The sequence below is a fragment of the Anastrepha obliqua genome, chromosome 5 (genome assembly GCF_027943255.1).
Source record: "Anastrepha obliqua isolate idAnaObli1 chromosome 5, idAnaObli1_1.0, whole genome shotgun sequence".
Classification (NCBI taxonomy): Eukaryota; Metazoa; Arthropoda; class Insecta; order Diptera; family Tephritidae; genus Anastrepha; species Anastrepha obliqua.
The window spans coordinates 48338779-48363755 of record NC_072896.1 but is presented as its reverse complement, the minus strand read 5'-3'; the positions used below and the strand labels follow the sequence as shown (position 1 = coordinate 48363755).

At 36.7% G+C, this 24977-nt stretch overlaps 4 protein-coding genes across 5 annotated transcripts; 1 reads left to right on the top strand and 3 right to left on the bottom strand.

Moving 5' to 3' along the window:
* Window positions 1-907: 907 nt before the first annotated feature.
* Window positions 908-9339, bottom strand: LOC129248376 (uncharacterized). 2 transcript variants are annotated; one of them, XM_054887900.1, is made up of 5 exons: window positions 8772-9339; window positions 4120-4330; window positions 3887-3998; window positions 1173-1496; window positions 908-1083 (listed from the first exon to the last, which is right to left on the bottom strand). In XM_054887900.1, exons 2-5 carry the CDS (start codon window positions 4324-4326, stop codon window positions 917-919), a joined length of 810 nt encoding a protein of 269 aa, XP_054743875.1. In that variant the 5' UTR covers window positions 4327-4330; window positions 8772-9339; the 3' UTR covers window positions 908-916. The 2 variants fall into 2 exon arrangements, with proteins under 2 accessions (XP_054743875.1, XP_054743877.1); XM_054887902.1 differs by having other exon boundaries at window positions 1194-1496.
* Window positions 9340-14991: 5652 nt separating this feature from the next.
* LOC129248513 (serine/threonine-protein kinase haspin homolog) lies at window positions 14992-18702 on the bottom strand. Its single transcript, XM_054888086.1, has 7 exons — window positions 18503-18702; window positions 18084-18436; window positions 17727-18017; window positions 17162-17661; window positions 16901-17104; window positions 16179-16474; window positions 14992-16115 (listed from the first exon to the last, which is right to left on the bottom strand). Exons 1-7 carry the CDS (start codon window positions 18595-18597, stop codon window positions 15917-15919), a joined length of 1938 nt encoding a protein of 645 aa, XP_054744061.1. The 5' UTR covers window positions 18598-18702; the 3' UTR covers window positions 14992-15916.
* Window positions 18703-20111: 1409 nt separating this feature from the next.
* Window positions 20112-21957, top strand: LOC129247742 (2-oxoisovalerate dehydrogenase subunit beta, mitochondrial). Its single transcript, XM_054887020.1, has 3 exons — window positions 20112-20959; window positions 21022-21114; window positions 21194-21957. Exons 1-3 carry the CDS (start codon window positions 20177-20179, stop codon window positions 21419-21421), a joined length of 1104 nt encoding a protein of 367 aa, XP_054742995.1. The 5' UTR covers window positions 20112-20176; the 3' UTR covers window positions 21422-21957.
* A 102-nt stretch (window positions 21958-22059) lies between these two features.
* LOC129247743 (mitochondrial fission 1 protein) lies at window positions 22060-24814 on the bottom strand. Its single transcript, XM_054887021.1, has 5 exons — window positions 24615-24814; window positions 24447-24563; window positions 24161-24328; window positions 22560-22672; window positions 22060-22358 (listed from the first exon to the last, which is right to left on the bottom strand). The coding sequence occupies exons 1-5, from the start codon at window positions 24657-24659 to the stop codon at window positions 22337-22339; spliced, it is 465 nt and encodes a 154-aa protein (XP_054742996.1). The 5' UTR covers window positions 24660-24814; the 3' UTR covers window positions 22060-22336.
* Window positions 24815-24977: the final 163 nt, after the last annotated feature.

The window sequence follows — 24977 nt, the reverse complement described above, 5'->3', positions numbered from 1 at the left end:
CGCAAGGATTAGAGTATAAAGATTTAGTAGGTATAACTACATACATATGTACATATTTCAAGTTTGCCTAGAGCGTTATAAAATATATATAATATATATGTTTTAAGTATAGTTTAGATTAGACTATGTTAAGATACATTTCGTATTATACATACATATATATACATGTATATATGCAGCTTTATTTAAAAGTCTTTTCATCGAATTGTGCATATAATTAATATTTTTTACGTTTATTCTTATTTTTACTTTCGTTTCCCTTCTATATTAGATTTAATTTCAAAGATAATGCAATATTGTATTTAAATTTGCGGTATGCAATTATTTTGCATTTTCATAGTTGGAAATATTTTCGGCTTAGGGTTCGTATAAATACAGTACGAGTATTTTATACATTCACATATACATACATATCTATTTGAGTTTTACTTTGAAGTGCTATTTTAGGAATCGTATTTTAAACTGTGGTTAATGACATATGCGGTTCAAGTGCCTTAGTATGATAATTCTTTAAGGTTGTGCGAAAAATTGTATGTACTATTTATTGTTTATATGTATGTATGTATGCACTATATAATCTGTTTTATTATTTCTCTTTTGGTTTTTCACTTGACGACATTGAATCTTCTATTTTTTGTTTTTCTTTTTCTTTTATAATTCATCATATTTAGGAAATAATGTACGTATATGCACGATTTCTCGATTTACAAATGTTATTAATTAGGTATACATATATGCAAATACGAAAATTCTTATAAAAGACATTTGTTAAAAAATATGGTCACATGGGATTTTCTTGAACTATCTTATATTTCAAATTTTACTTATAGTTTAAAGGCTTAAATTTAAATAAAAGTCTTTATAATAAATAGTAAAATATTAATTTGTTAAATATCAAAGTGTACATCATTAAATTTTATATTCGTGTTATATTGATTGTTTCATTTAAAGACTCTCTCCTCAGCAATTGTTTTGTATCATTCTCGATCTCTATGGGCGAAATGCCAGCGCTTCGATCGTTAATATACGTATTATCCTCCTCTACGATTTTCTCTAGCACTATATCACCGGAATTGGCTAAACCTGTTAGCAGAAAATAGAATACAGAGCAAAAAAAAAAAAAAACAAAATATGTCGTTAGAGTGTTTACTTTTCATTACTAAAAGACTAACAGTTACGCCCTGTCAACGGACCATTTGCTACTTCTTCCGCCGACGTGCTATTGACTAGTGCAACATCAGTGGCAGTTCCGTTGCGCATATTCTTTTGTAAAGCCACTGCTTTGCGTGCATGGCGCGTAGTTAACACGCCTGTTTCAACGTCACGTTCCAGACGATGACCAGATCTTGATCTAGTTAATTGCCTTTGAACGTAGTCTTCGAGATCTTCTTCCTCTTTGCGGCTGATTAGGCAGTTCAGTACAAGCAAAAAAAGTCCCAAGCCGAGCGAAAAAAGTCCAGTGCAAGTAACCTCGTTCCACCATGCCGAACTTGAGCCTAAATGAAAAGAAATCATAACATATAATACAAATTTATACATATAGATACATATAATCGTGCATGTGCATAGATAAAATTTGGTAAACTAGACTATTAACCGAGAATGCCATTGGATTCCTGCTCGCGCTTTCCCGTGTATTTCGATACACAAGAAATCGAGCTCCCGAGTTAGGAAAAATTAAGCATATAACAAAAAGTCATTTATATTCCTTATACAATCCGTTTCACCAGACATCACCGGTGACATCTACCTCCTCTCTCACAAACTCTCTGACATGCAAGCGAAGGCGGAGAAACTAGTCCCGCTGGCACGCACTGTCGGACTCGAGGTCAGCATCGCCAAGACCAAGGCTATAAAAGTTAACCACAATAACGCAAGGCAGATATTGCTTGACGGATGCTCAGTGAAAATCGTTGAAAGCTTCTACTACCTCGGCTGCATCATCACGGCAAATGGTGGGGCAGATGAAAATGTCAACTGCCGGCTAAACAAAGCAAGGGCGGTCGACCAAAAAACAGTTGGAGAATGTCGATGCCGCGCGAAGTAGCAGATGCCGACATCTCATGGGACAGTACAAAAACAACAGCACAGACCCATGTACGATGGAAGAGTCTTGTCGAGGCCTTATGCTACCGAGAGGAGTGAACAAAGAAAAAAAAGACAATCCGTAGATGTTCAAAAAACATTAATGCAACCTCAAAGATTAACTGTTTACAGCGGCTTTTGACAAGATCGCAACATTAGAGCTTATTTCTTTCGAGAAGAAAGCATCAATGGTCCTCAGTATAAAGCGATCGTAACTGACTTTCTTTGGCCAGAGCTTGAAAACCACGAGCTGTGGTTCGAATATTTTTTTACTCCTAGATAAACTATAGATGTAGATAACATTCTCAATTAAAAATAAAAAAAAAAGCTATTTGAGAAAAACATCATAATGCATATTATATGGCTCCTAGGTGGAACATCGGGCGGAGACAAATGTTCTCCAATGATTGCAGTCAGCCGCTATGTATCTGATTTGGTTCCAGGTGGCGGTGTAAGAACTCTCGTGAGAAATTGTGTGCATCCAAAGTTGACGTGGGCGACCTCCGCGTCGACTTCCTTGCGAATTCCATTGAAAAGCCATTTTGACAACACTATCGTGTTCTCTACGCAGAGCATGTCTAGACCAATTCCATTTTCATCTTTTTATTTTGGAATTAATTGGATTGCTTTTAGTAAGCAGGAAAAGGTCCATATTGGAGATTGTCCTCGGCCAAAAGATACGCATATAATTCTGAGGCATTTGTTCACAAACGTTTGAAGACGTCGACACTTATGTGATCACACAAAATCCAGGTCCACAGACTGCTAAGCTTATGAAACGTAGTTCGTGCTTTACAAATACAAGCAAGCCATCTTTTGTGATTTGACTACCGAGGTAGCAGAACTCATCCCCATCTTCATTTTCGTTGTTAGTGAGTTCAAGAGGAGATGTATTTGTATTCTCATAAGCTTAGTTTTTGTGAAGTTTACTTTACGATCGACTGCGCGTCCTGATGTGTAAGTCATAAAACAGATCTCGTCAGCTCAATAAGTTTCTGCCTTACCCTCCATTGCAGTCCATTTGGAACTTCTGTATTTTTAAGTTTTAAGACGCCTTCAAGAACTGTTATAAACAAAAGGCAACGGCGATAAGAGGCATCCCTGTCGAACGTCTTTGTTTGTGGTCAATTTGCTGCTGAGTTTTCCTTTAAGGCGTACCATTAGCATTGCATTACGAATAAGAAAGAAGAAGAAGAATTGCATCGAGTAAGGTGGCACTAAATGTCATACAAGCGACGGAACACTCAAAGTTGTGAAATAGAAACCTGACGACTGGGGATCTCATGCGAGCGTTTATCAAATTTTCAAGCGGCTTTACACCTCTCAATTATTTTCTCTACAACTATTTTAAGCCCTTAATCTTAACTAACAAGCTAACCTTTGCTTGAGCGCGGGTGGCAGTGTTTCCGTGCGAACCGAGGCGATCATATGAATGACGCACAATACAGCAAGCAGTGGCGGCCGCCGTAGCCGAATGTTTGGTGCTTGGTTAGTATTCGGAAGCTCCCAGGTCCAAAGGCCTTAGGCATTAAACACCAAAATTATAGAAACAGTTTTTTCTAATAGCGGTCGCCCCCCGGCAGGCAATACAATACACCTCTTAGTGTGTTTCTGCCTTGAAAAAGCGTCTCCTAAAAAACCATTTGTGAAACACCAAGACGCACACCCCAAACAGGAGTAAACACCAATTATAGCTTCAAAATAATACCATGAATGAATTTGATATCTTTCCCTGTTATCTCACCCTATAACTAACATATTTTTATACATACATATACAGTACATTTGATTTTTTACTTACTGAACACATTCCATGACATTGTTTCATCGGGTATAATACCAGCACCACATAAAAATATTCCAAAAACTATAAATACGATGCCAATGTGAAGCATTCCGATGCTTGTGACAACCTGTAAGCATATACGTACATAAATATGTATGTGTGTAGTACATTCATATATCCTCCTCCAGGAATAACTCAAAGATTACATATGCGCTTACTTATCGGCAAATATTATGATGGATTTTTACCTGACTATCAAGCATGTTTGGTCCAGGCTTAGCAACGCTATGCGCATGGTGAAACTTACGTCGAAAGGAACCACTTGGCGAATGGAATGTTTCTCCACTCTCGGAACTTTGCGTACTGTAGCGTCTTTCCCGCGCACGTTTCTGTTCATCACGTCGCTTTCGTTGGCGTTTTATCGCCATCGCCGAATGGATGCCCACCGAATGCATTTTGCTATAAAAATTAATGAAACAAACACCTTTGATAAGCTGTATTTAATATAAAGAAAATGCAAGGAAAATCTTAGAAAAAGACACTTAATGTGCAGAAATGATTACTATGATTATTTCTCATATGACTGATTGGCAGTAGCCGCATCTGCATGTCTAGCCCAGGACTTAATTAGAGCATGCATATCCATTTTGATACGATTTCCGCTAGAATCTCTGAAATCGTCTCTTGTCACGATTTACTGTTATCTTCAAACCTTTAAAACTTTTAAATGAATCTTTTTATGTTAGACAAGGAGCACCAGGGGATGTCAGAAAAATTTTAAATTTTGTATCTGTGGTGTGCCAACGCTGCACCCTTATGAAGTGTAGATAGTGAAGGACAATTTCCTTATTACTCTCGAGTTCGCAGCTACGAAATATGTAGAGTGACAGGGGCCCTATTTTAACCGCATGTTGCTCAAAGGGTCAATGAAACTATTACTTTTTGACCTGTTTAGAACATCTCGTGTTTTCACTTGTCACACTGACTCAAACTAGTCTCGCAATTTTGCGAATGTTCATCTTAATTCAGCCATTTGTGTAACATTTGTCTTCGGAAACTATAGTTCTATCTTTTTTACTCCAAATAGTCAGCGCAATGTCACCACGTTGGAATCAATAAAAAAGTAATTCATCAAAGCTCTCGTTAGCGTGTATGTTCATATCGTCGGGAGCACCGACAAGTGAAATGTCTATTGGTTGACAATTTATGTTCTGTGCGCTTTGATAGTTAAGAAAGAAGCAAACTACAAGCATCTCAAAATAAATATTATATTTTCTTATGTGTCATAGGTTGTTTTGACTCGACAGCCCACTCTTATTTGAAGTCTTGACTGTCCGTTAATATTGAGTGTCCCACAGAATCGCGTTTCGTTTATACAACTCAAAAGTGATAAGTTGTAATTCCCAAACCATGGTAGAATTATAAAGGGGAAGTAACCTGGAGCACGAAACACAAAATGATAGAAAAGTATTGTCGTCCATCGGGAGGTAATGTCAAACCTTCGAATGTATTTCTGTCATTAAAAGGTTCCTCATAAAAAATATCTGCCGTTCAAAGTCGACTTAAAACTGTAGGTCCCTCCATTTGTGGAACAACATCAAGACGCACACCACAATTAGGAGGAGAAGCTCGGCCAAGCACCTCTGCCGTTACGGTGAATGGCAAGCGCTATCAAGCCATGCTGACGGAATTTTTGTTTCTAAGACAGCGCAAATTGCCATACAGTTGATTTATTGCAATATTCAAGCCACCATTGATGTCATTATTGGAAAAAGCAGTCAATAATTGTACTGATCGACTCGTAGCCGCGGCGGATATCAAATTCAAAAAATAAATGGCATTCAATTATCAACGGGATTATAATAAAAAAAAATAATTCCAACCAAAATTACTATTTTGTCTTATTTATCATTTTAAGGTCTCAAGTTCTTAAAAAACATTCGATACATATGTATGTAAATAGTTCCAAAGCAGCACCGCATGAATCGTAATGCCGAAACGCCGAAAGAAAAAACCCGAATTTCAGAAATGAACAACGAAAGCTGCCTTATTAATTCAAGTTTTATTTTTCAGCCATGGTCCAAACAGTACATTTTAATTGTAACACCTGCCTTGGGCGCTTTACACAGCTTTGTGCATAAATTTCATAGAATGGTTTGAATAGGGGACAGTCTTATGATCCCAGTCATCCTACTATTCAGAATACCTCAGCCAGACCCTGTTTTTTCAATAAAACTACGATGGCACTAAGCTGGTCTTCCAGCCGAAATGCTTACTTCCTCTTCTCGATATGTCATCGCATTCGAGAAGCAAGTGTGGTGGTGTTTCTGGTAATTGGGCGCGGAATGGACAGGAGCCGTTTGACCATATCCCGATCCTATGCAAATCACTTCGCAGTCTGCAAAGAAGATCTGTGGGCATTATCAGTTTGTCTTTGAACCTCTTTTGATTGCAACCTCCTAATAAGTACTTTACTTGGTTTAGCCCCACAGTGTAGCGCCAGCTTGGGTTCCGTAGTTTTCTTCACTTCTGAGCCCAGAAAGACTCAGGCAACCTCTTGAATCGCAGCATAAAGCCAGAAACTGTCAGATTTGTATAGGATAAGCTTGTTGTCCATTGAGATGGGAAGATTTACAGTTTAACAGCCAAGCCGTTTATCCAAATGAATGCCTTGGTATGAGCCAGTATCAGATTGCGGGATTGAGGTAAGGATTAAATTGATTTGTGGGCAAGTGGTTCTGCTTGTGGTAAGAGTTACATGTGAAGATTTATTTTCGTTCACTTTCAATTGCCAGCTCCAGATACATTTAGAGATTTATTTTTGACGGTTTGGAGCATAGAAAAGGTTTCTAAGAAATTTGCTAGTAGCACTGATTAGAAGGCAAAAGTACCGCTTGGAACACAAATCCTGTGTAAAAATTAAGTACAGGATATAAACCAATAGAAAAAAACCAATAGCTGTAGTGAGCAATATCTCAAAAAGTATCGATCTAACAATTTACAGTTTAGGTGGCATTTCACCCAAAATAAAAATTTCTTTTCCTCTTTTTTGTTTGTTCCATTCAGTTGTGAGTTACAGGGCGTGAACAAGGGCAGTCAACAAAAGAGGAAATTCGGTACATTTTACAGTTTTTCTTTGATAAAAGCGAAAATGCAAGGGAGGCCGCTGAAATTGTGAATGGATGCCGATACTGCAACAGCTAATTACGTGCGATTTTGGTTTCGTCGATTCCGTTCAGGCATTTTTGATGTTCAAGAAAATTTCGGCAATGTCGAAAATGTTGATCAAATCACAGAAATAATCGAAGGTGACCGGCATGTTAATAGTCACAACATCACCCATGAGCTCAATACGGACCATAAAACAATTTTAAACCACTTGCACAAAAATTATACCCAAAAATTATGGGCTTCTTTGTCACCATAAAGTTTCTTCTTTCTTGATTCTGGTAACATCGCGAAACGTCATGGAGGTGGTCATCAAAAGGCTGCAACGTCACGCGAAATGGTTCAAAAAGTGAAGAAGCGAATTGAGCGAAATCACCGACGAAGTGCCAATCAAATGGCAAAAGAACTGAAAATATCTAACCGTAGCATCTGCCGCATATTGAAAAATGATCTCAAAGTCAAGATCCAAAAGGCGCATGATCTCACACCAAAGCAGCAACAAGTCAAACTTGAGAGAGCGAAGGAGTTGCTTCGTTTAGCCGAAAGCGGTCAATTGCCGAACATTGTGTTTTCTGACGAGACAATTTTTTCCAAATTGAGCAATTCGTAAACTCCCAAAACGTTAGGGTTTATTTGATCGACCGTTCATACCAGAATTTGAGTCATCGATTGGCTCCAGGAGGCAGCACCCGTCACAGGTAATGGTTTGGGCCGCTGTAACCGCCTGGCGTCAAGGTAAATGAGAAATATTGCCGAGAAAGTATTCTGGAGGTTGCTTTGAAGCCGTGCGCGGACAAACATTACGGTGTCAGACCATGGACGTTTCAACAGCACTCGGTACCATCTGACATAGCTCGAGTAAACCAATAATGGCTAAAACACAACGTACCGAACTTCATAACATCCACACAATGGCACCCAAATTCACCAGACGCGAATCCGATGGATTATTCTCTTCGGGCCATTTTAGAGAGCAAGGTCCGAACTAACAGATTCACCAGCTTCGAGGCGCTGAAAAAAGTCATTGTCCGCGAGTGGGTCAAAATACCTGCAAGTCACATTCGGGCCGCTTGCAATTCGTTTCTGGACGGTCTCAAGGCCATAGTCAAGGCAAAAGGTGGTTATATCGAGAAAAAGTAAATTGATTCTTAATTTTGTATTATTTTCCTTTTTATTTGGCTGGCGACTGCATCGATTCACTAAACAATTACTAGAACTTAATAGAAACCAACTCCACTAGCACGAGAATTAGTGGCAGTTAATACATCAGTGCACTCAAAACTAATGCACTACGCCCATGTCTGATTTACCAGTTGCTTCTTTGCGTTAGAGAAGTGGGGAGAAGTAGTCATGGTTTCCATGTCACTAACAAGGCTCCAAATAGTTTACATACATTTTAAAAGCGAAAATGAAGTTGCTTGGTTGTGACAATAACGCTATGAATCATTTACCCTCAACCTGCTAACCCTTCATACCTAAAAATTAGGCTTATACTGTTTACCATTCATTGAAAGTGCGACTGTATAGTTAGTAGACAATATTTTTACATATGTATTACTTTACCAGGTCCATGCCTTGTATATGTATGTATATATAAATATGTATGAATATGTGTAGGTTTGTGTGTGTATGTGACTAAAATTCATGCGTGTGCCTTTATACTCATTCTTGGGATGCTTACGCTGACATATTTACAATATCAATATTTGCGTATATGACATATTTTCCTTACCTTTACTTCTAAGTTGTTTCTAATTTTCTTTAAATTTGAAAAATTTAGTTGAAACACAAGAGCTTCGTATTTTATAAATCTTGTTTTGCTTTTAAAAGGACTTTTTATTTCACTACTGTGGTTTTGTTTCAATTTTTTCACACATTCAACTGGAGCTTGGCGCTGTGTGTCACATCCAATTTTTCATAACTTATATTGTAATACTGTCACAGTTATTGTTAAAAATGCACAATTTAAACGCAGTACTCTGCCACTCCCCGCTTCGCATCGCTTAAACGTGGCCAACGCACCTCCGAGATTTGGCGAGATATCGATTTTGTACAACGTTTGATGTTAGGAATTTTAAGTTTACTTCTGCTTCATTGTTTCACATATGAGGAAAATTATTTTATATTAGGAGCATTTTTGATATTTTTCATACTTAGATAAAACTAATAATAGAACTGCTTGAATTAACTACGAAAATGATATCAGTTGTATGCTTTAAGTGTTTAAAACGTTTAGCACATTTTAATAAATGCAATTTCATCTGCGTTTTCCTCTTAATATTTACAACAAAAGAACAAACTGCTTGCCTTGGTATGAATATGTGTCAAAGCAAAAAGCCGAAGATACTAGTAATCCTTTTCGGCGACTACGAAATAGCGACACATTGTAAAGCTCAGGATATGCAAAGTTCTCTTACGAGAGTAGCTAAATTTGCGATAATGTGGAGAGCTTTTATTTATTTACGGAATTTGACAACCAGCTGAAATGAACTTGCAAGCAGTGTATGCAAATATATGTGTGTGTGTGTGTACGTTTGTATGCAGTAAAATTGAAGTACAGCAAAATCATAAAAAAGTGCATTTGTAAATTTAAAACAGCACTAAAGGTTGTACTGACTCACTGATTTTTTTTATTTACATAAATGAATATGTATTAGACCCTACTACTTTCCACATTGATTGTGCGAAATTAAAAAATATATGGTATGCATTTCTTTCAACCAAAAAATAGATTTGTTTACTTTTTCATTTCTTTGCATCAATTTTTTTTTCGACATACCTTAAGAGGTTGGGGCTAGTCAGAATTTTCAAAAAATTGGAGTTTATAGCATTTTCTTAAAGTACAATTTCTCAAAAATATTGTGTGAAAATTTGAAGTGAATCCCTCAAATACTTTACGAGTTATTCAACAATGAACAAAGGGGCTCGGGCGCTTCGGTAACACTTTAAATGTGTTTTTCTCAAAACTATGTTTTTGGAACTGGTGATAACTGTAACTAAAAAACCGTATAAAATGTATATTGCTTTGGAAAAACATAAAAATCTCGTGCCTGATCGAAGAATTTTTTCTTCAAAAATTTCGATTTTTTTAAACAATAATTGTCGGTTTTTTTTCTCGAAAATCTGAAAAATATTCCTGAAGCCGCCATATTCTTAATTAAAAAAAAAGCTTCGATCAGGAACAAGATTGTCTATTAATAAAACTAATTTCTCGTGTCCGATTGATTTTAAATGAATCTCCAAGAACTTGTGTTGATCAACGCAAGGGACTTCTGGAGAAACGCGCTCCGCACAAACAGCGATAACTTTTAAAATTACTGATTTTTTTTGAAATTTTTCTAAAGTCAAGTCGAAACATGATGTATTAATGCTAATGTTATGTTCTTATTTTTGTAAAATAAAGCAATTGACTAACAGAAAAAAAATTATTAAAAATCATAATTTTTTCGGTCCTCTGACTACCCCTAACCCCTTAAGTTACTTTATCAGATATGAAGAGGCTAAAGTATTATTACAGGGTCCGGCATTCGAAGTGTTACCAACTTCAGACCGCTCGCGCAGCTGATGCACGTACCATTAGCTGTTTGTTAGTTGGTTAAATGACAGTCCAGCGTATTGTTTACAAGCGCGCGGAAGCATTTTGGCGAGAGTAAACGTGAAAAAAGAGAATCATTAATGGATTTAAAACGTAATAGTGTGATTGCATTATATTTGGCTGGAAAATTACAATCACAAGCGATTGTTTGTCAGCTAGAGCCCTTTAAAGTAAATCATTTTTTTGTTTATTGCACCATTACTCGTTACAATTATACTGGTAGCATCGCGAAACGTCATGGAGGTGGTCATCAAAAGACTGCAACGTCACGTGAAATGTTTCAAAAAGTGAAGAAGCGACTTGAGCGAAATCACCGACGAAACGCCAATCAAATGATGAAAGAACTGAAAATATCTGACCGTAGCATCCGCCGCGTACTGAAAAATGATCTCAAAGTCAAGCCTTACTAGACTTACAAGATCCAAAAAGCGCATGGTCTCACACCAAAGCAGCAAGAAGTCAGACTTGCTTCGCTTGGCCGAAGCGATCAATTTCTGACAAGACAATTTTTCAAATTGAGCAATTCGTAAACTCCCAAAACGTTAGGGTTTATTTGACCGACCGTTCATAAGAGAGTTTGAGTCATCGATTGGCCACCAGGAGACATCACTCGCCACAGGTAATGGTTTGGGCCGCTGTAACCGCTTGGCGTCAAGGTAAATGCGAAATATTACCGGGAAAGTATTCTAGAGGTTGCTTTGAAACCGGGCGTGGCAAATATTTCGGTGGCAGACCATGGACGTTTCAATGGGACTCCACACGGTCTCACAAAGCTCGAGTGAACCAAGAATGGCTAAAAAACAGAGTTCCGAACTTCACAACGTCCACACAATGGCTCTCAAATTCACCAGACACGAATCCGATGGATTATTCTCTTTGGGCCAGTCTCGAGGCGCTTAAAAGTCAGCGAGTGTACCAAAATACCTGCATTCGGGCCGCTTGCGATTCGTTTCTGGACCGCCTCAAGACCATAGTCAAGGCAAAAGGTGGTTATATCGAGGAAAAGTAAATGGATTCTTAATTTTGTATTATTTTCACACAGTTTTTACTTTGAATTGAATAGAAGTAACTTTCCAAACTAAATGTATAGCCTTTTTAATTGTTTAAACTTCAAGTGCTGGACCCTGTACGCATAAATTTAACTATCGTCTCTTGTTTTGTTACAAATGAAATAATTTTCACTTTAAATAAAAAAGTGATATAAATTTAAAACCCTTCTCAAATAATATATGTAGATGCAATCCTGCCCTAGGGCAGTGCTCTCTGAGAGCAGGAGTGAGAGTCGAGTGGCGAATCTTCTAGCTGTCTGTTGCGATTGCAGCTTTTCGATGTTGAACATTCTTTGCGTAGGTTGGCAGGGTCATGTCGTCCGAATGGATACAAACGCTCCGGCTGTGAAAGTATTCGATGCGGTACCAGCTGGTGGTAGCAGAGGAAGAGGAAGGCCTCCTCTGCGTTGGAAGGATCAGGGGGAGAAGGACTTGGCTTGGTGTGTCCAATTGGCGCCGGTTAGCACGAGAAAGAAACGACTGGCGCGCTTTGTTAAACTCGGCCAAAATCGCGTAAGCGGTTATCGCGCCAATTAAGAAAAAGAAGAAGAATCCTGCCCTAGTTGAAAACTACAGAGGAATTTCATTTATGGACTGCATTCCTAAAGTTATGGTGGGCATAAGTTAGGTTAGGTTTGGCAGCCGCATCGCACACAGAGACAACGATGCCACTTAGACCACAAAATGGGTCCGTTTTGAGCCGCGGGGGCTGGGCTACAAGTCACAAGCCATGGTGTTCAGAAAAGGAAGAAACTTAGCATAGAGGAGAAATGGTATTATAGTAAGGAAGAAATACAGACTGTGTCTCGATATGCTTACTTAGGATTGGAAATAATACCTCAGATTTAAAAAATAGGCTGAAAACAGAACAGCTGCAGCAAAAAAGGTAGTAATGATTTGTAAAGCGAATTTTGAAGCTACCATCACATTTGCCTACATAGTTTTTTGGAAACCGGCATAAGTTCTGTTGCAAGTTAAGTGCGCAGACAGCCAATGATATTGTTTTTTAGCCACTACTGGGTGGTTTTTGTCTGATAAGCTGGAGCGGAATCTTGCTGGAAGGTCCAACGCTCTCCATTGAAGAGAGTACTGCTCAACTGCTTTACCACGACTTCTAAGACATCTTCCTGGTGCACTTTTGCCCCGGTCTTAAAACCTTTTTCGCAGAAATGAAGAGATTTAACGCCTTTACAAGACATTCCCCCCCAAACCATTACGGAGACTGGATGGTGGCCACGCTGAACCCTTGGAACAACATTTTTTGCGCCTTTAGAAATTTTAACAAAGATTTTGTCGTTTTGCTTATTATAAACTTCTTCAGCAGTGAACATTTCCTCATCTGTGAAAAGAATATTTTCATGGCGTTGACCGTGTGCCACCGAAGCTGCTTGCATCTGTCGAGTCAAATTTATTTCAAGCGCTTTGTCAAAAGATTACCAGTTGAGCGCCGAAAGACTTTCTTGTGGAGATCATCCCTAATTAGTCTTGACATGGATCTGGTTGATACATTCATTTCCCTGAACATGATTTTAATATTTCTAAGGGGTTTCTACGAATTCTTTCTCGAACGGCTTTTATGGCTGCACTGGTTCGAACCATGCGAGGACGACCACTTCTTTTCTCTCACTTCAGACGTTTGGGCAAAACGATTGATTGTGCGGGAAACAAACATTCTCGAAATATTAAGTTTTTACAGCAATTCGGAAATCTCATTTGCACTTTTACCACACTTTTGTAATGCAATCACTGCAATACGATTTTCCTTAGCTCCCACTCCATTGTGAGAAAGCGAAGTTTGCCGCGAAACTGAGTATAATGCAGACAATGCATGCGAGCAAAAGCAAAAATAACGGAAATTTTTTTTGCGAATTCGTATCGCCGTATGAATTCTAAAATTTGTCACGGAATTTATGGCAAGACTAAGTATATTAGATATTAAATTTCTATCAACAAAATGAGGTTTTTTCTAATAGCAGTCGCCCCTCGGCAGGCAATGGAGAACCTCCGATTGAAAATCATCGGCTTAAAACTGTAGGTCCCTTCATTTATGGAACAACATCAAGACGTACACCACAAATAGTAGGAGGAGGTCGGCCAAAAACACCCAAATTGGGTACAAGTTCCATATATATATACATATACGAGGTGAGTTCAATAAGTACCCGTGTTAGAAATGAAGACACCATTCTTTAAAATTTTTTTTTTTTCAACATAGTCCCCCCTTAGAAAGATACAGTTCTCCCAACGCTCCGGCCATTTTTTTACGCCCTCCAAAAAATAAGATTTGTTGAACTCTCCAAAATACGCCTCTGTCTCGGCGATAACTTCCTCGTTTGAACTAATTTTTTTCCCGCGAGCCATTTCTTCATGTTAGGGAACAAGAAAAAGTCGGGAGGAGCCAGATCGAGTAAATACATACATACATAATACGGTTTGCATCCCAAAAAATTGGCGCCATGACCTTTCCGGCCGATGGGACTGTCTTCGCGTTGTTTGGAACAGACTCACCGGGATAAATCCAATGCTTTGATTGTCTTAGTTTAGTGTAATGACGAATCCAGGTTTCATCAACAGTGACAAATCGATGCAAAAATTCCTTCGGATTCCGCTCAAATTGCTCCAACAGCCGCATCCGCTTGTTGTTACTTGGGAGTATTTTTGACAATTTTTTTCATCTCCAACTTATCATGTTAAATATTCATTGCCGTTCCGGTCGACACACCTATGACCTCTGTTACTTCGCGCACTTTCGTTTGTCGATCAGCGAGACTCATGTCTCGTCTGCCGGGCGTACTGGTCGCTTCTCATAAAAAAACGGATGTTCGCCCATGTTTAAATTCGTTGGACCAATATCTAACTGGGACGAAGCGTTCCCATAGACAGCATCCAACTTTGCTTTTATCTCTTTGCATTTTTCCCCATCTGAAAAAAAAGGGAATTACCGAACGATAGTGCTCTTTTTCCATCTTAGCGAAAATTACGAAGCACGTCTTACTCGAATAGCTGCCAAATCCAAACTAACATATCAATCAGTCTGAAATTTGTTTTGCCGTCGTTTAATAGATGGCAGCACAAGATGCTAACACCAACTTCCCTCAGACACGCCTTTTGTAATCAAACACGGATATTCATTGAACCGCCCTCGTATATATGTGTATACACAGATAAATTCAAATTTTGAGGGTGTAATTGAAATTATTTTACCCTCTTTCCGTAATAAATCCTCAACATACACCAAATAGTTTACTGCAGCATTATTTAAAATACATTAGGGTAAAGATATATATTATTGCAATTAAATCGTCACTTATTGCTAACTAAAAAATAAAAATAGCATGCACAAAATGTATACAAAAGTTATATAATAAAATGTAAAACTTCAAATGTCATAAATAAAATTAGCATCCACTGAACAGAGCCATTAACAAAAGAAATTTTGTGTAAATCTACAAAGCGAGTTCATTTAATATGGTTATACATATGTATTGAGTAGAAGTTTTATTGATTTATGATAAATGTAATAAAAATAAAAATTAAGGGCGAAATGCAATCAGTATCGACTGTCCGAAAAATCATTCTAATTTTTTTGTCTAAATTGTCGTTTGAGCGCTAAGTCGCTTATGTCCCAAAAATATTGCCTCGAGCATTTTGCCATTTCTCTCATTTTGTTTTACTTCTCATCACATACTAATTCTTGTGAAAAATCCAATTTGAATTTAAAAGAGACAAACTCATTGTTTCTAAAACAAAGGTTACTTTGGCACATCGTAATTCATTCAAATTCAAAATGAGGTTTATTATATTGCATAGTTTAACTCTATTAAACGGTCATAGTTTAAGCTTTCTTGATCATTTGCTTATATATGTGTGTGAATGTAGTCATGATGGAGTTTTTGCTTGAAAAAACTTTACAAATACTTTTCATTTAACTTCAGATAAATCGAAAAAAAAAATAATACTGTTTCGTAGCAATACTAAAAAGGTAAAAAAATGTGTATTTAAATATCTTATTATTGTTGCCAGCTAGCTTTAAAGTATGCCATCAAGAAACAAAATTCGTCATAGGAAATAAAAAAAATGGTCTTACAAAGGCTGAAATTGCTCCTGCAATCATTATCAAATATATAGAGTGTATGGCTTGGACGCAGCTCAGTGGATATTAAAATGGATTACAAACATTTTAATAGTCAAATATAACAATAGAAAAAAGTATATGTATATAATTTACTAGACCTAGTTCATTAAATATTTCGCACATTCAATGGCGCTATTAAAATCCAAAACGATTCCCATAAGATTCTTCAGTTTGGCATAGTATGTTGTATGTGTTTTAGTACGCTTATTTTTATACTGAACTCCGTCAATCAACTTTGCGATGATGTAAGAAATCCAAAATACGTTAGTGCGCGGCTCAAAGGTTTGCCAGTTATTACTGTAATTATATGTCAGTATATGAGATATTTTTTTTAGTAGCAATAAATAATTCCAAACTTACTCTAGAATGTCACGCATCATACGGTATATTTCAAATTGATAGTCACCTGAGGCGGTGAATAGGTCTTCATCACAAGAAATATCGTTATAATGGCAACAATTGTCAACAGTCATACGTGAAAGGGTGTAGTCGATTAGAGTAACTTTGACTCCTTTTGTAGGTACAACATAGATGTGACTGTCCAATGTAAAATTCAACTCCCTTGCACTTGTGTTCAATAATAAAATATTTCCCCAATGTAAATCTCGATGCTCAAATTGATATGCATGCTCGGCTACAGCTAACGTTAACACAACCTGCAACGAGAAAGTGGCAAGGCAAAAGTTACTAAAAATAATAATATTTATAAAGTAAAAATGATCAATTATTTAAATATGCATTAAATGGAAATGTTTTATAATGTTACAACAAAAATCTGTTGTTCCCTACACATGCGGGTCTACGTAACCGGAACTAACAAGATTTACATACATATATACCGCCAAGGATTGTCACATTAACAGCACTGTGTAAAAATGTATGGAAGATATTTTATACTTTTGCAAAGAAAACTTAAAGAACCCCTGAGTTGGGTTTGCACTACCAAAACGTCGCACCCATCGAATTAACAGACGATATGTCGCGTACAACTACTACTCCCCACTTTTCAAATATTTTCAAATAAATTTGTTCCTTCAAAAAAAAAAACGCCTCTAATGGTGACTTTTCTTTTTTGTGCATACCTGAAGGAGAGCATAGTATGCTTGTTCAGCGTTTTGAAACTGAAAACTCTGCAAGTCTCTACCGCAAAACTCCAGTTCTAGAATTATATAAATTTGAGTGGCATCAAAAATGTCTGGATGATCGTTTTCTGATCCTTTTTCTTCATCAAAAGATTCCCATAATTTTATTAAATGATGCGGGTACTGTCCTTTGGTACAAGCAACCTGTAAAAATAAATATTTATAACATTTAAAATATAGCATATTAGTTCTTATACCCACTTTTTTAACATCTACGAACCCAGGCGTTACATTTTTTAAATCTACATCTCTTCGTAAATTTGCCAATTCCAATGAGATCACCACTTCGGACAAGATTTGCGCATACGTTTTTTGTGTCTCGCCATTAATTTCAATCTGGCCCTCAATAGGTATAATTTTCATCACTGTACTACTTGCGTGATACATCTTTCGTTTACTCATTGCATTCAAAAACACCTCCCCATAAGCTCCCTCGCCAATTTTCACGCAATACGGCATTTTATCCGCTGAATACAACTCTTCAAAGGGTAAGGGGGTTTGTTGATTACAACGCTCCAATACTCGACGTTCCCACACATCACCACTTTCAGGTATAGAAATGGATCCAAACGTAACGTGTTCAGGCTTTAAATATATCGATTTTCTGTTACCTGCAACAGTGCCAACAATCCCAATATACTCTACAGAGCTGTTGCGATTTGCTGATTTTCGGTTGTTCAACGAACTTGGGCGTTTGTCAACTAAATTCAAAAATATATTTAACCAAAAAGTTTATTTAATAAAATTCTGTTAAAATTTATGCTACCTTGTTTACGTCGCCATACACTAAACGATTTTCGCCATTTTCCTGGCTGTAGTGTAAGACTAGGAATGCGTTGTTCTATCACTTCTTTTTGTTGGCCATTTACGAGTTCTAACGACGCCTTCGTTGTTGCCTTCTCTACACAATTATTTAATGTTTTGTCAATTGTTGGCTCAAAACAAACGTGCCTCGAATTAGTAGTGCGTTTGCCACACCCTGTCCGTTTAGGGTCTCTACATAAAGTGGAAGTTAAACATTCCCCATCAATCGTTTGATTTACAGGTTCATCATAATCTGCAAAAAATGTGAATATTCACCTATGTACATATGAATATGAATTTTACGCTGGTATATACGAACCAACCACGGTAATTCTCGGTTTTAGAGGTGTGCTTTTTAAATGCCCTCTACCTTGATGTGTATTGCCATCATTAACACCATTTTTCCCTTTATCAAAATATAGAAGTCGCCATGCGCCAATTGGCGATAACGAACACTTGAACGGATCAGCTTTCAACCCGTGCTGTACTAAAGGAGTGGAAATTGAGCTGGATTTGCGAATTTTATCTTCATTCAATACGCTTGGAGAATGTCGCGAAGTTCTCGAAATGTCTGTTTCATTTGCTTTACCACCGGTACTGTTTTCCACACTTGAGTCGCGGTTGAATGACGCATGCACCTCCCGTTTCAAAATATTTAATTCGCGTAGTATTCTGAAAATAAGTTAATTAAATAAAAAGTTCCCAGACTTGAAAACACACAAAATATCGAATACAAACGGTCTTGGCTCTAGTAGCTTGTCAAATGAATCCAACCAGGCACCATCCTCTAAAGTACGGTCTATTTGTAAACTTTTTTCAGAATTATCGTCCATATCAAAATAAAATATGTTATTAATATCCTAACAAAAATATATGTAAAAGCTTGCAAATTGTAAATACGCGCTCTGCGAGGTCAAGTATTTAAATTTATACAAATGATTGACTAAATGTGTCAATCACTGTGTCAAAAGTCGAAAGCCCAAACAATCTGGAGCAATCAATTTATTATAATGATGTCATGGTTACACATTCAAGTTTTGTTGCATACTAATCCTACAACGTAAATTATTAAAATCGAACTAAAGTACTTATTATTAAATTTAAATCTCTTATTCTGTCATTATAGAAACAAGACGGTATCAGAAAATGTAAACGCACGGTGCAAGGCTGATAGAATACAAGGTTATTTTAGCATTTCTTCTATATTTTCACGACCCGTTGGTGGTGGGTATTGTAAGTATAATTAATTATTAGGTGGCAACACAATTTAGTTTAGTAACTTCACAGTGGTATTCACTTGTGGTTTCAGTATCCGCTAGCAGCTATCCACCCTGATCTGCCCAAAGACACTTCAGCCCAAAACGGAATTAAATTTTTGTTATCTCGTGCCCTTCGCACATTCACTCAAATTTGTTGATTTCGCGAAAACTTGAGAAAGTCAATTTAAAATTTTTAATATAATATTTTCATTGGCACTACGCCGGCACTAGCGACCTTACACAGTATTTACAAAATACTGCCCCAGGCTGGTGTAGAATCCCAACTTAGAACTTAATAGTTCTTCTCTTGATTGTGTTTAGAACACCTCTTAAATACGACTCACCAGCACGAATGGCGATTTATTGTCTTTTATTGTATTGATTTTTTCTTATATCGCCAAACAATCTCAGTTTTGTCGTAAACAAACTGATGTTACATCCTCTGCTACGTCAACAAATCAGCTGATTCCTTCAAATCTCTGAGAGCCGGTTAACATTCTGATGTTGGTCACACCTTCTGAATTCTCTCCACCGTATTGTGTTATTCTATTCCTGCCTATGAAAGAATTGCAATACACTCAACCTTGTTCTGCATTGAGATTCGGTGTGTAAAGAAAAACGATACATTATATATATATATAATTGGCGCGTACACCCTTTTTGTGTGTTTGGCCGAAGCTCCTCCTCCTATTTGTGGTGTGCGTCTTGATGTTGTTTAGAAAATTAGAAAAAACTTTTCCTGCATTTTTGGTCTTTCACCGGAATTCGAACCAACGTTCTCTCTCTGAAATCCGAATGGTAGTCACGCACCAACTCATTCGGCTACGGCGGCCGCTAACGATACATTACCTCCTACTATTTGGCGCTGATTTTTCCAGTTCCAAGTAAGATCGAAAGAATTTTTTTCATCCGGACTACTTTGAGGGAATATTTTTAAAACTGAATAATTCCCTGGAATATCAATATTATGCATTGAAGCTTTCGATTCCGTGGTTTTAGTGATAATGAAAACTGTCCACTGAAATTATTGGCAACTCTTGCGAACATATGATCGCAAAAGAAAGATCGCTAGATTACATAACCTCAGATAGATAACATTAACATTATCACCGAAACAAGTGTGTAGGAGCTAATTGTTGTTTTATACTCCAAAATGAATAAATATTTTTGTCCATTACTGAGCGTACTGAAGTCACGAACTGTGACGGCCTTGAGTCGTTCCCATTTCACCTATTATCCTGACAAGTCGCCCAAGGAAGCTACATTCACGGATAATGGCAGTGAAAAAATGAATATGGTTCAAGCAATCAATAATGCTATGGACTTAGTACTTGCACAAGATTCTAAAGCGCTACTATTCGGTGAAGATGTAGGTTTCGGTGGGGTGTTTCGTTGTTCAGTTAATTTGCGCGATAAGTACGGCAAAGATCGCGTGTTTAATACTCCACTTTGTGAGCAAGGAATAGCTGGATTCGCAATTGGTGTTGCGAATGTGGGTTCCACAGCTATAGCTGAAATACAATTTGCCGACTATATTTTTCCAGCATTTGATCAAATTGTTAACGAAGCTGCGAAATGTCGTTATCGCAGTGGTGGCTTGTTTGATTGTGGCTCTTTGACGTTCCGTGTACCGTGCGGTGCTGTAGGTCATGGTGCTCTTTATCATTCTCAAAGTCCGGAAGCTTACTTTGCACATACGCCTGGTTTAAAAGTGGTAGTTCCTCGAGGACCGATCAAGGCTAAAGGATTGCTACTAGCTTGCATACGGGATCCTAATCCATGCATAGTGTTTGAACCAAAAACCCTTTACAGGGCTGCTGTTGAGGAAGTGCCTACAGGAGATTACGTCTCCGAATTGGGGAAAGCAGAAGTTCTGCATAAAGGAAAAGATATCACTTTGATTGGATGGGGAACTCAGGTGCATGTACTACTAGAGGCAAGTAGAAGATAATTAAAATTCAAATACCGTGAAGAAACTGTATTTTTTTCTGATATAAGGTAGCAGAAATAGCAAAGAAAGAGCTTCAGTTAAATTGCGAAGTCATTGATTTAGTATCTATTTTGCCTTGGGATCGTGACACAATATATAAGGTAAATACATTTATAAAAACAAAGCTACCCAGAACTCTGCGCTGGACGAAATAAGATAAAATTAAATACCTTTTTTCAGTCTGTTAAGAAGACAGGTCGAGTTATCATTGCTCACGAAGCGCCACTTACTCAAGGTTTCGGAGCGGAGTTAGCTGCCTCTATACAAGAAAATTGCTTTTTGCACTTGGAAGCGCCAGTGAAGCGCGTTACTGGGTGGGACACCCCATTCCCACATGTTTTTGAACCATTTTACTTGCCTGACAAATATCGCTGCCTTTCTGCCATAAAAGAGTTGGCAAATTATTAAAACGCGGTAGGTGTAAATTTCAACGATATTTATTAATGACGCTTAAGTTTTGGAAACGGATGCATTTATATTTGTTTGTATTTATACGAATTAGATTATCTACGTTTTATATTAAATATGTGCAATTTTATACATATTAAGCTAAAACTAAAGAAATAAAAAAACAACTTAGAACTATTGCAAAAAGATTTTAATTATAACATTTGTGTGCATGTCACACATAACTACTGAAGGGACAAGAAACAACTCATATTAAGAAAAACCTTTACTTCACAACAAGATAAATGATTAGAGCGAAAATCACATTTAGAATTAAAATAATATAAAGATACTTAAAATATCATTTGTCTTTTTTGACAATTCATGTCCCTTGTACGGTTACTGAGCGATATAAACAGATTAGAGAAACAAAATATTTTAATTCGTAGAACTTACAAAATTGGGCCCTTAAAAGCCCCAATCCATGTTTCAAATTTATGTATTTGAGACAAAATATTGATCTAAAAAATGTGTGTCAATTATGTTAATTCCATTTCCTAAGTTCTACTGAAGTTACGTTTTTAATTCGGCTAAAAGATGGTTTATTTGTAATAATTACCCCGTCTTCTACCGATCGTGAGAATTAATAAAAATGCATGTAAGCTTAACTATACTTTTTTTATGTATAAGTATTTAATAAAGTACTCTTAAAGGAAGTTTTACAACTGTGCGAAGTGGATGTGCGAAGACAATCGATTTCGTTGAAAACTGATGTGGCTGACGCAAACATCTTTGTAAAAAAACTCATATGTACATAGAGTCTTCCTTTGGGCGTACTGCTCTACGATATTTTCTAAATCAGATTAGTTAGTTTCAACAATATTTGGCTTCATATATATTTTAAGATGTCGTGGGTAATCCTCGCTCGTTTATTATTTATTTATCACGTCTGTTTTTACTACAAATATAAATGATGTAAATATTTTAATAAATCAAATAAATTATAAAACAAACACATACAATTTCAATTTAGATGAAAATTGTTTGTATAAATAATGCAAAATATTTTCTAAATTTAGTTAACAAATTAGTCTCTTTAATATGAAGTATTTTATAAAATAATAACTATATAATTTATACTTGATTTTCAAAGCATTACTTTTTGGCAAGCGCAATGCCCAGACCCAAAATACCGCCCAACACAAGTACTGCTCCGCCTGCAACTGCCATACCTTTCTTCAAATCTTTATCGTATCGCTTTTGAATGTACTCCTGTAAAAAATGGAATTTTATTTATATACGCATAAATGGAGGCATAAATATATTTAGCAGGAAGTTTTAATAGTTAAGTATATATTATAATATATATATATCGGGTGTTTTTAATTTTTTTTTTTGCTTTATGCGAACTATCGATATCGATAAATATGGTTTCACAGTTGAGAATGGCAAACTGTGTTGACATTTCTGGTCACTAAGGTTTGGCAAATTATCATGAATCCTTTTACGCCAGAAAAATGGTTCCGAATTGTGAAAATTTGCTCTAAAAAAAATAAAATAAATAAAAAAGAAATATGTTCGCGATTTTCATCATTATCGGTCCTTGTTTTTTTCGAAATGAGGAAGGAGCTGTCGTTACGGTGATCCGAATTGCCATTTATTGCAATATTCAAGCCGCCATTGACGCCACACGGCCAGATTTAATGGAAAAAATACTAAAAAATTGGTCTAATCGAATGGAACATGTAACTCGTTGATTCGGCATATATACCGGATATCATATTAAAAAAAATGATGAAATGATCATGAAATGATCTACCATGATGATTTCGTTTGGGCTTTTATGCGGTGCTGTAAATCGGCGAAAGCATTGTCGTCATCTCCACAAGAATTTTCAAGTGAAGAAAAACACGCAAACTTAAAGTAAATAATCGATTAAATAAAAAAATAAATAAATAAAAGAAATTTAAAAAATGTTAGAAAAGAATACATTCTTACTCGGCCACTGATTATTTCACATCTTCATATAAAAAATTCATTGTGCTACCGACCCCAGAATGCCGTTATCGGAATCGAATCCCCATCCACTGCAGACCAAGAGCTCCAGCAATATGGCTCAATTACGGTCTGGATATTGCAGTTTAACTTCAATTTATCCAGACTCGACGCCGACATACTCAATATATGTCGGGCATGAGAAGGTACGCCGCTCGATTCTAACTACCTATTCACATGCTCTCTCAAACCCACTCACCTAACAACGTTCTCCCTCTCTACCCAACCACTCAAAACAGCAGTTTCCTGGGCCTACCGTTAGATGAATTAGACGATGACGATCGGTGACTTCAACGTACTAATAGAGTTCGCAGAACTGCTAAAACAACATAAAAACTGCATAACCGTAATAGGACATTAAACATACATTACAAATTGCCAAATGCTCATCCTGAACACCAGTACAATTATGCAGCAGAATGCTATTATTATTAAATGTGCGATTTACGCAGTCATTTCTGTAATAGCGTAAATATGATGTTAATAACTAATTACTATAGTATACTTATATACTGAGAAAACTGAAGCCACGTAAAACACATTCATACGTCACATTTTAATTATGAATATGTGTTATATCTAAAATAACCAGCAAAGTCATATTTCGCAAAATACAAAGCCTCTTTACGTTCGCAATTGAAGGCTTTTGAATAATTTCGAGTAATAATTATATTTATATTTTATAAAATAACTTTTTCTAAATACCTCTAAGGACCGAACTTGTGGATTTTCCTCTATTTCCAAGAAAACTTTACAATATTGCAGGGCAAGAGCGTAGTTTTTCATTCGTGCCTCCCCTAACGACAAGTAATAGAGATAATCTCGTCGCCCCTCTGGATGTTGCTCCATGAGTTCTTCCAATAATTCTATCCCCTAAAATTAGTGGAATAATTATATTTCATCAAAAAGTGCATATATTAAATTATACAATATATAATCGATGATTCATTCGACCAAAATATTTTTTATGCGTAGAATAAAATTTATATACCTTAGCGATGTCCTGCTTGTGAGCGCACCTGACAAGGCAGAATGCATAGCCGAATTTAGCTTCTATACTTGCACGTCCATCCAACTCTAGCTCTCGAAGATATCTTTGTTCATTTCGCTGCAAACAAAAAGATGTTTATTTCCTAATAATTGCATTGTTATTACACACATCAAAATCTTCTTGCGGTACTATAGTTTCCATCATCTCCTCCATAACTTTGAGTTCTTCTTTTTCCAACTCCACTTTTAATCCTTTTCAAAGCACAATTAAAATAGTTAAAATATTTCGCAGAATTCCCCGAATTAAAACCTTAATTAAAGCCGATGAGACAACTCAACATTAAACAAAGATAAGAGATGGTACTAACTGTAATCGATTTAATTTGAACACTTGTATATTAAATTCTGCGGAATGTTGATAAAATAGGTCCACGAAATTGCGTTTCTAACAATTTACGATTACCGATAACCTTATTGCTCGACTTCCCATATCCCTCATATAATTTTGCCAATAAATAAAAATCTGAGTAAA

What these genes read in the sequence shown, in the direction of transcription:
- LOC129248376 (XM_054887900.1), bottom strand. Translation starts at nt 4,326, where the DNA reads ATGCATTCGGTGGGCATCCATTCGGCGATGGCGATAAAACGCCAACGA. An exon ending in CAAACATGCTTGATAGTCAG is followed by an intron (nt 3,999 to 4,119) that starts GTAAAAATCCAT and finishes ATATGCTTACAG; the next exon opens with GTTGTCACAAGCATCGGAAT. An exon ending in TCCGTTGACAGGGCGTAACT is followed by an intron (nt 1,084 to 1,172) that starts GTTAGTCTTTTA and finishes TTCTGCTAACAG; the next exon opens with GTTTAGCCAATTCCGGTGAT.
- LOC129248513 (XM_054888086.1), bottom strand. Translation starts at nt 18,597, where the DNA reads ATGGACGATAATTCTGAAAAAAGTTTACAAATAGACCGTACTTTAGAG. An exon ending in ACCGAGAATTACCGTGGTTG is followed by an intron (nt 18,018 to 18,083) that starts GTTCGTATATAC and finishes CATTTTTTGCAG; the next exon opens with ATTATGATGAACCTGTAAAT. An exon ending in TGTATGGCGACGTAAACAAG is followed by an intron (nt 17,662 to 17,726) that starts GTAGCATAAATT and finishes TTTTGAATTTAG; the next exon opens with TTGACAAACGCCCAAGTTCG.
- LOC129247742 (XM_054887020.1), top strand. Translation starts at nt 20,177, where the DNA reads ATGAATAAATATTTTTGTCCATTACTGAGCGTACTGAAGTCACGAACT. An exon ending in AGGTGCATGTACTACTAGAG is followed by an intron (nt 20,960 to 21,021) that starts GCAAGTAGAAGA and finishes TTCTGATATAAG; the next exon opens with GTAGCAGAAATAGCAAAGAA. An exon ending in ATCGTGACACAATATATAAG is followed by an intron (nt 21,115 to 21,193) that starts GTAAATACATTT and finishes ACCTTTTTTCAG; the next exon opens with TCTGTTAAGAAGACAGGTCG.
- LOC129247743 (XM_054887021.1), bottom strand. Translation starts at nt 24,659, where the DNA reads ATGGAGGAGATGATGGAAACTATAGTACCGCAAGAAGATTTTGAT. An exon ending in ACAAGCAGGACATCGCTAAG is followed by an intron (nt 24,329 to 24,446) that starts GTATATAAATTT and finishes CACTAATTTTAG; the next exon opens with GGGATAGAATTATTGGAAGA. An exon ending in CACAAGTTCGGTCCTTAGAG is followed by an intron (nt 22,673 to 24,160) that starts GTATTTAGAAAA and finishes CATTTTTTACAG; the next exon opens with GAGTACATTCAAAAGCGATA.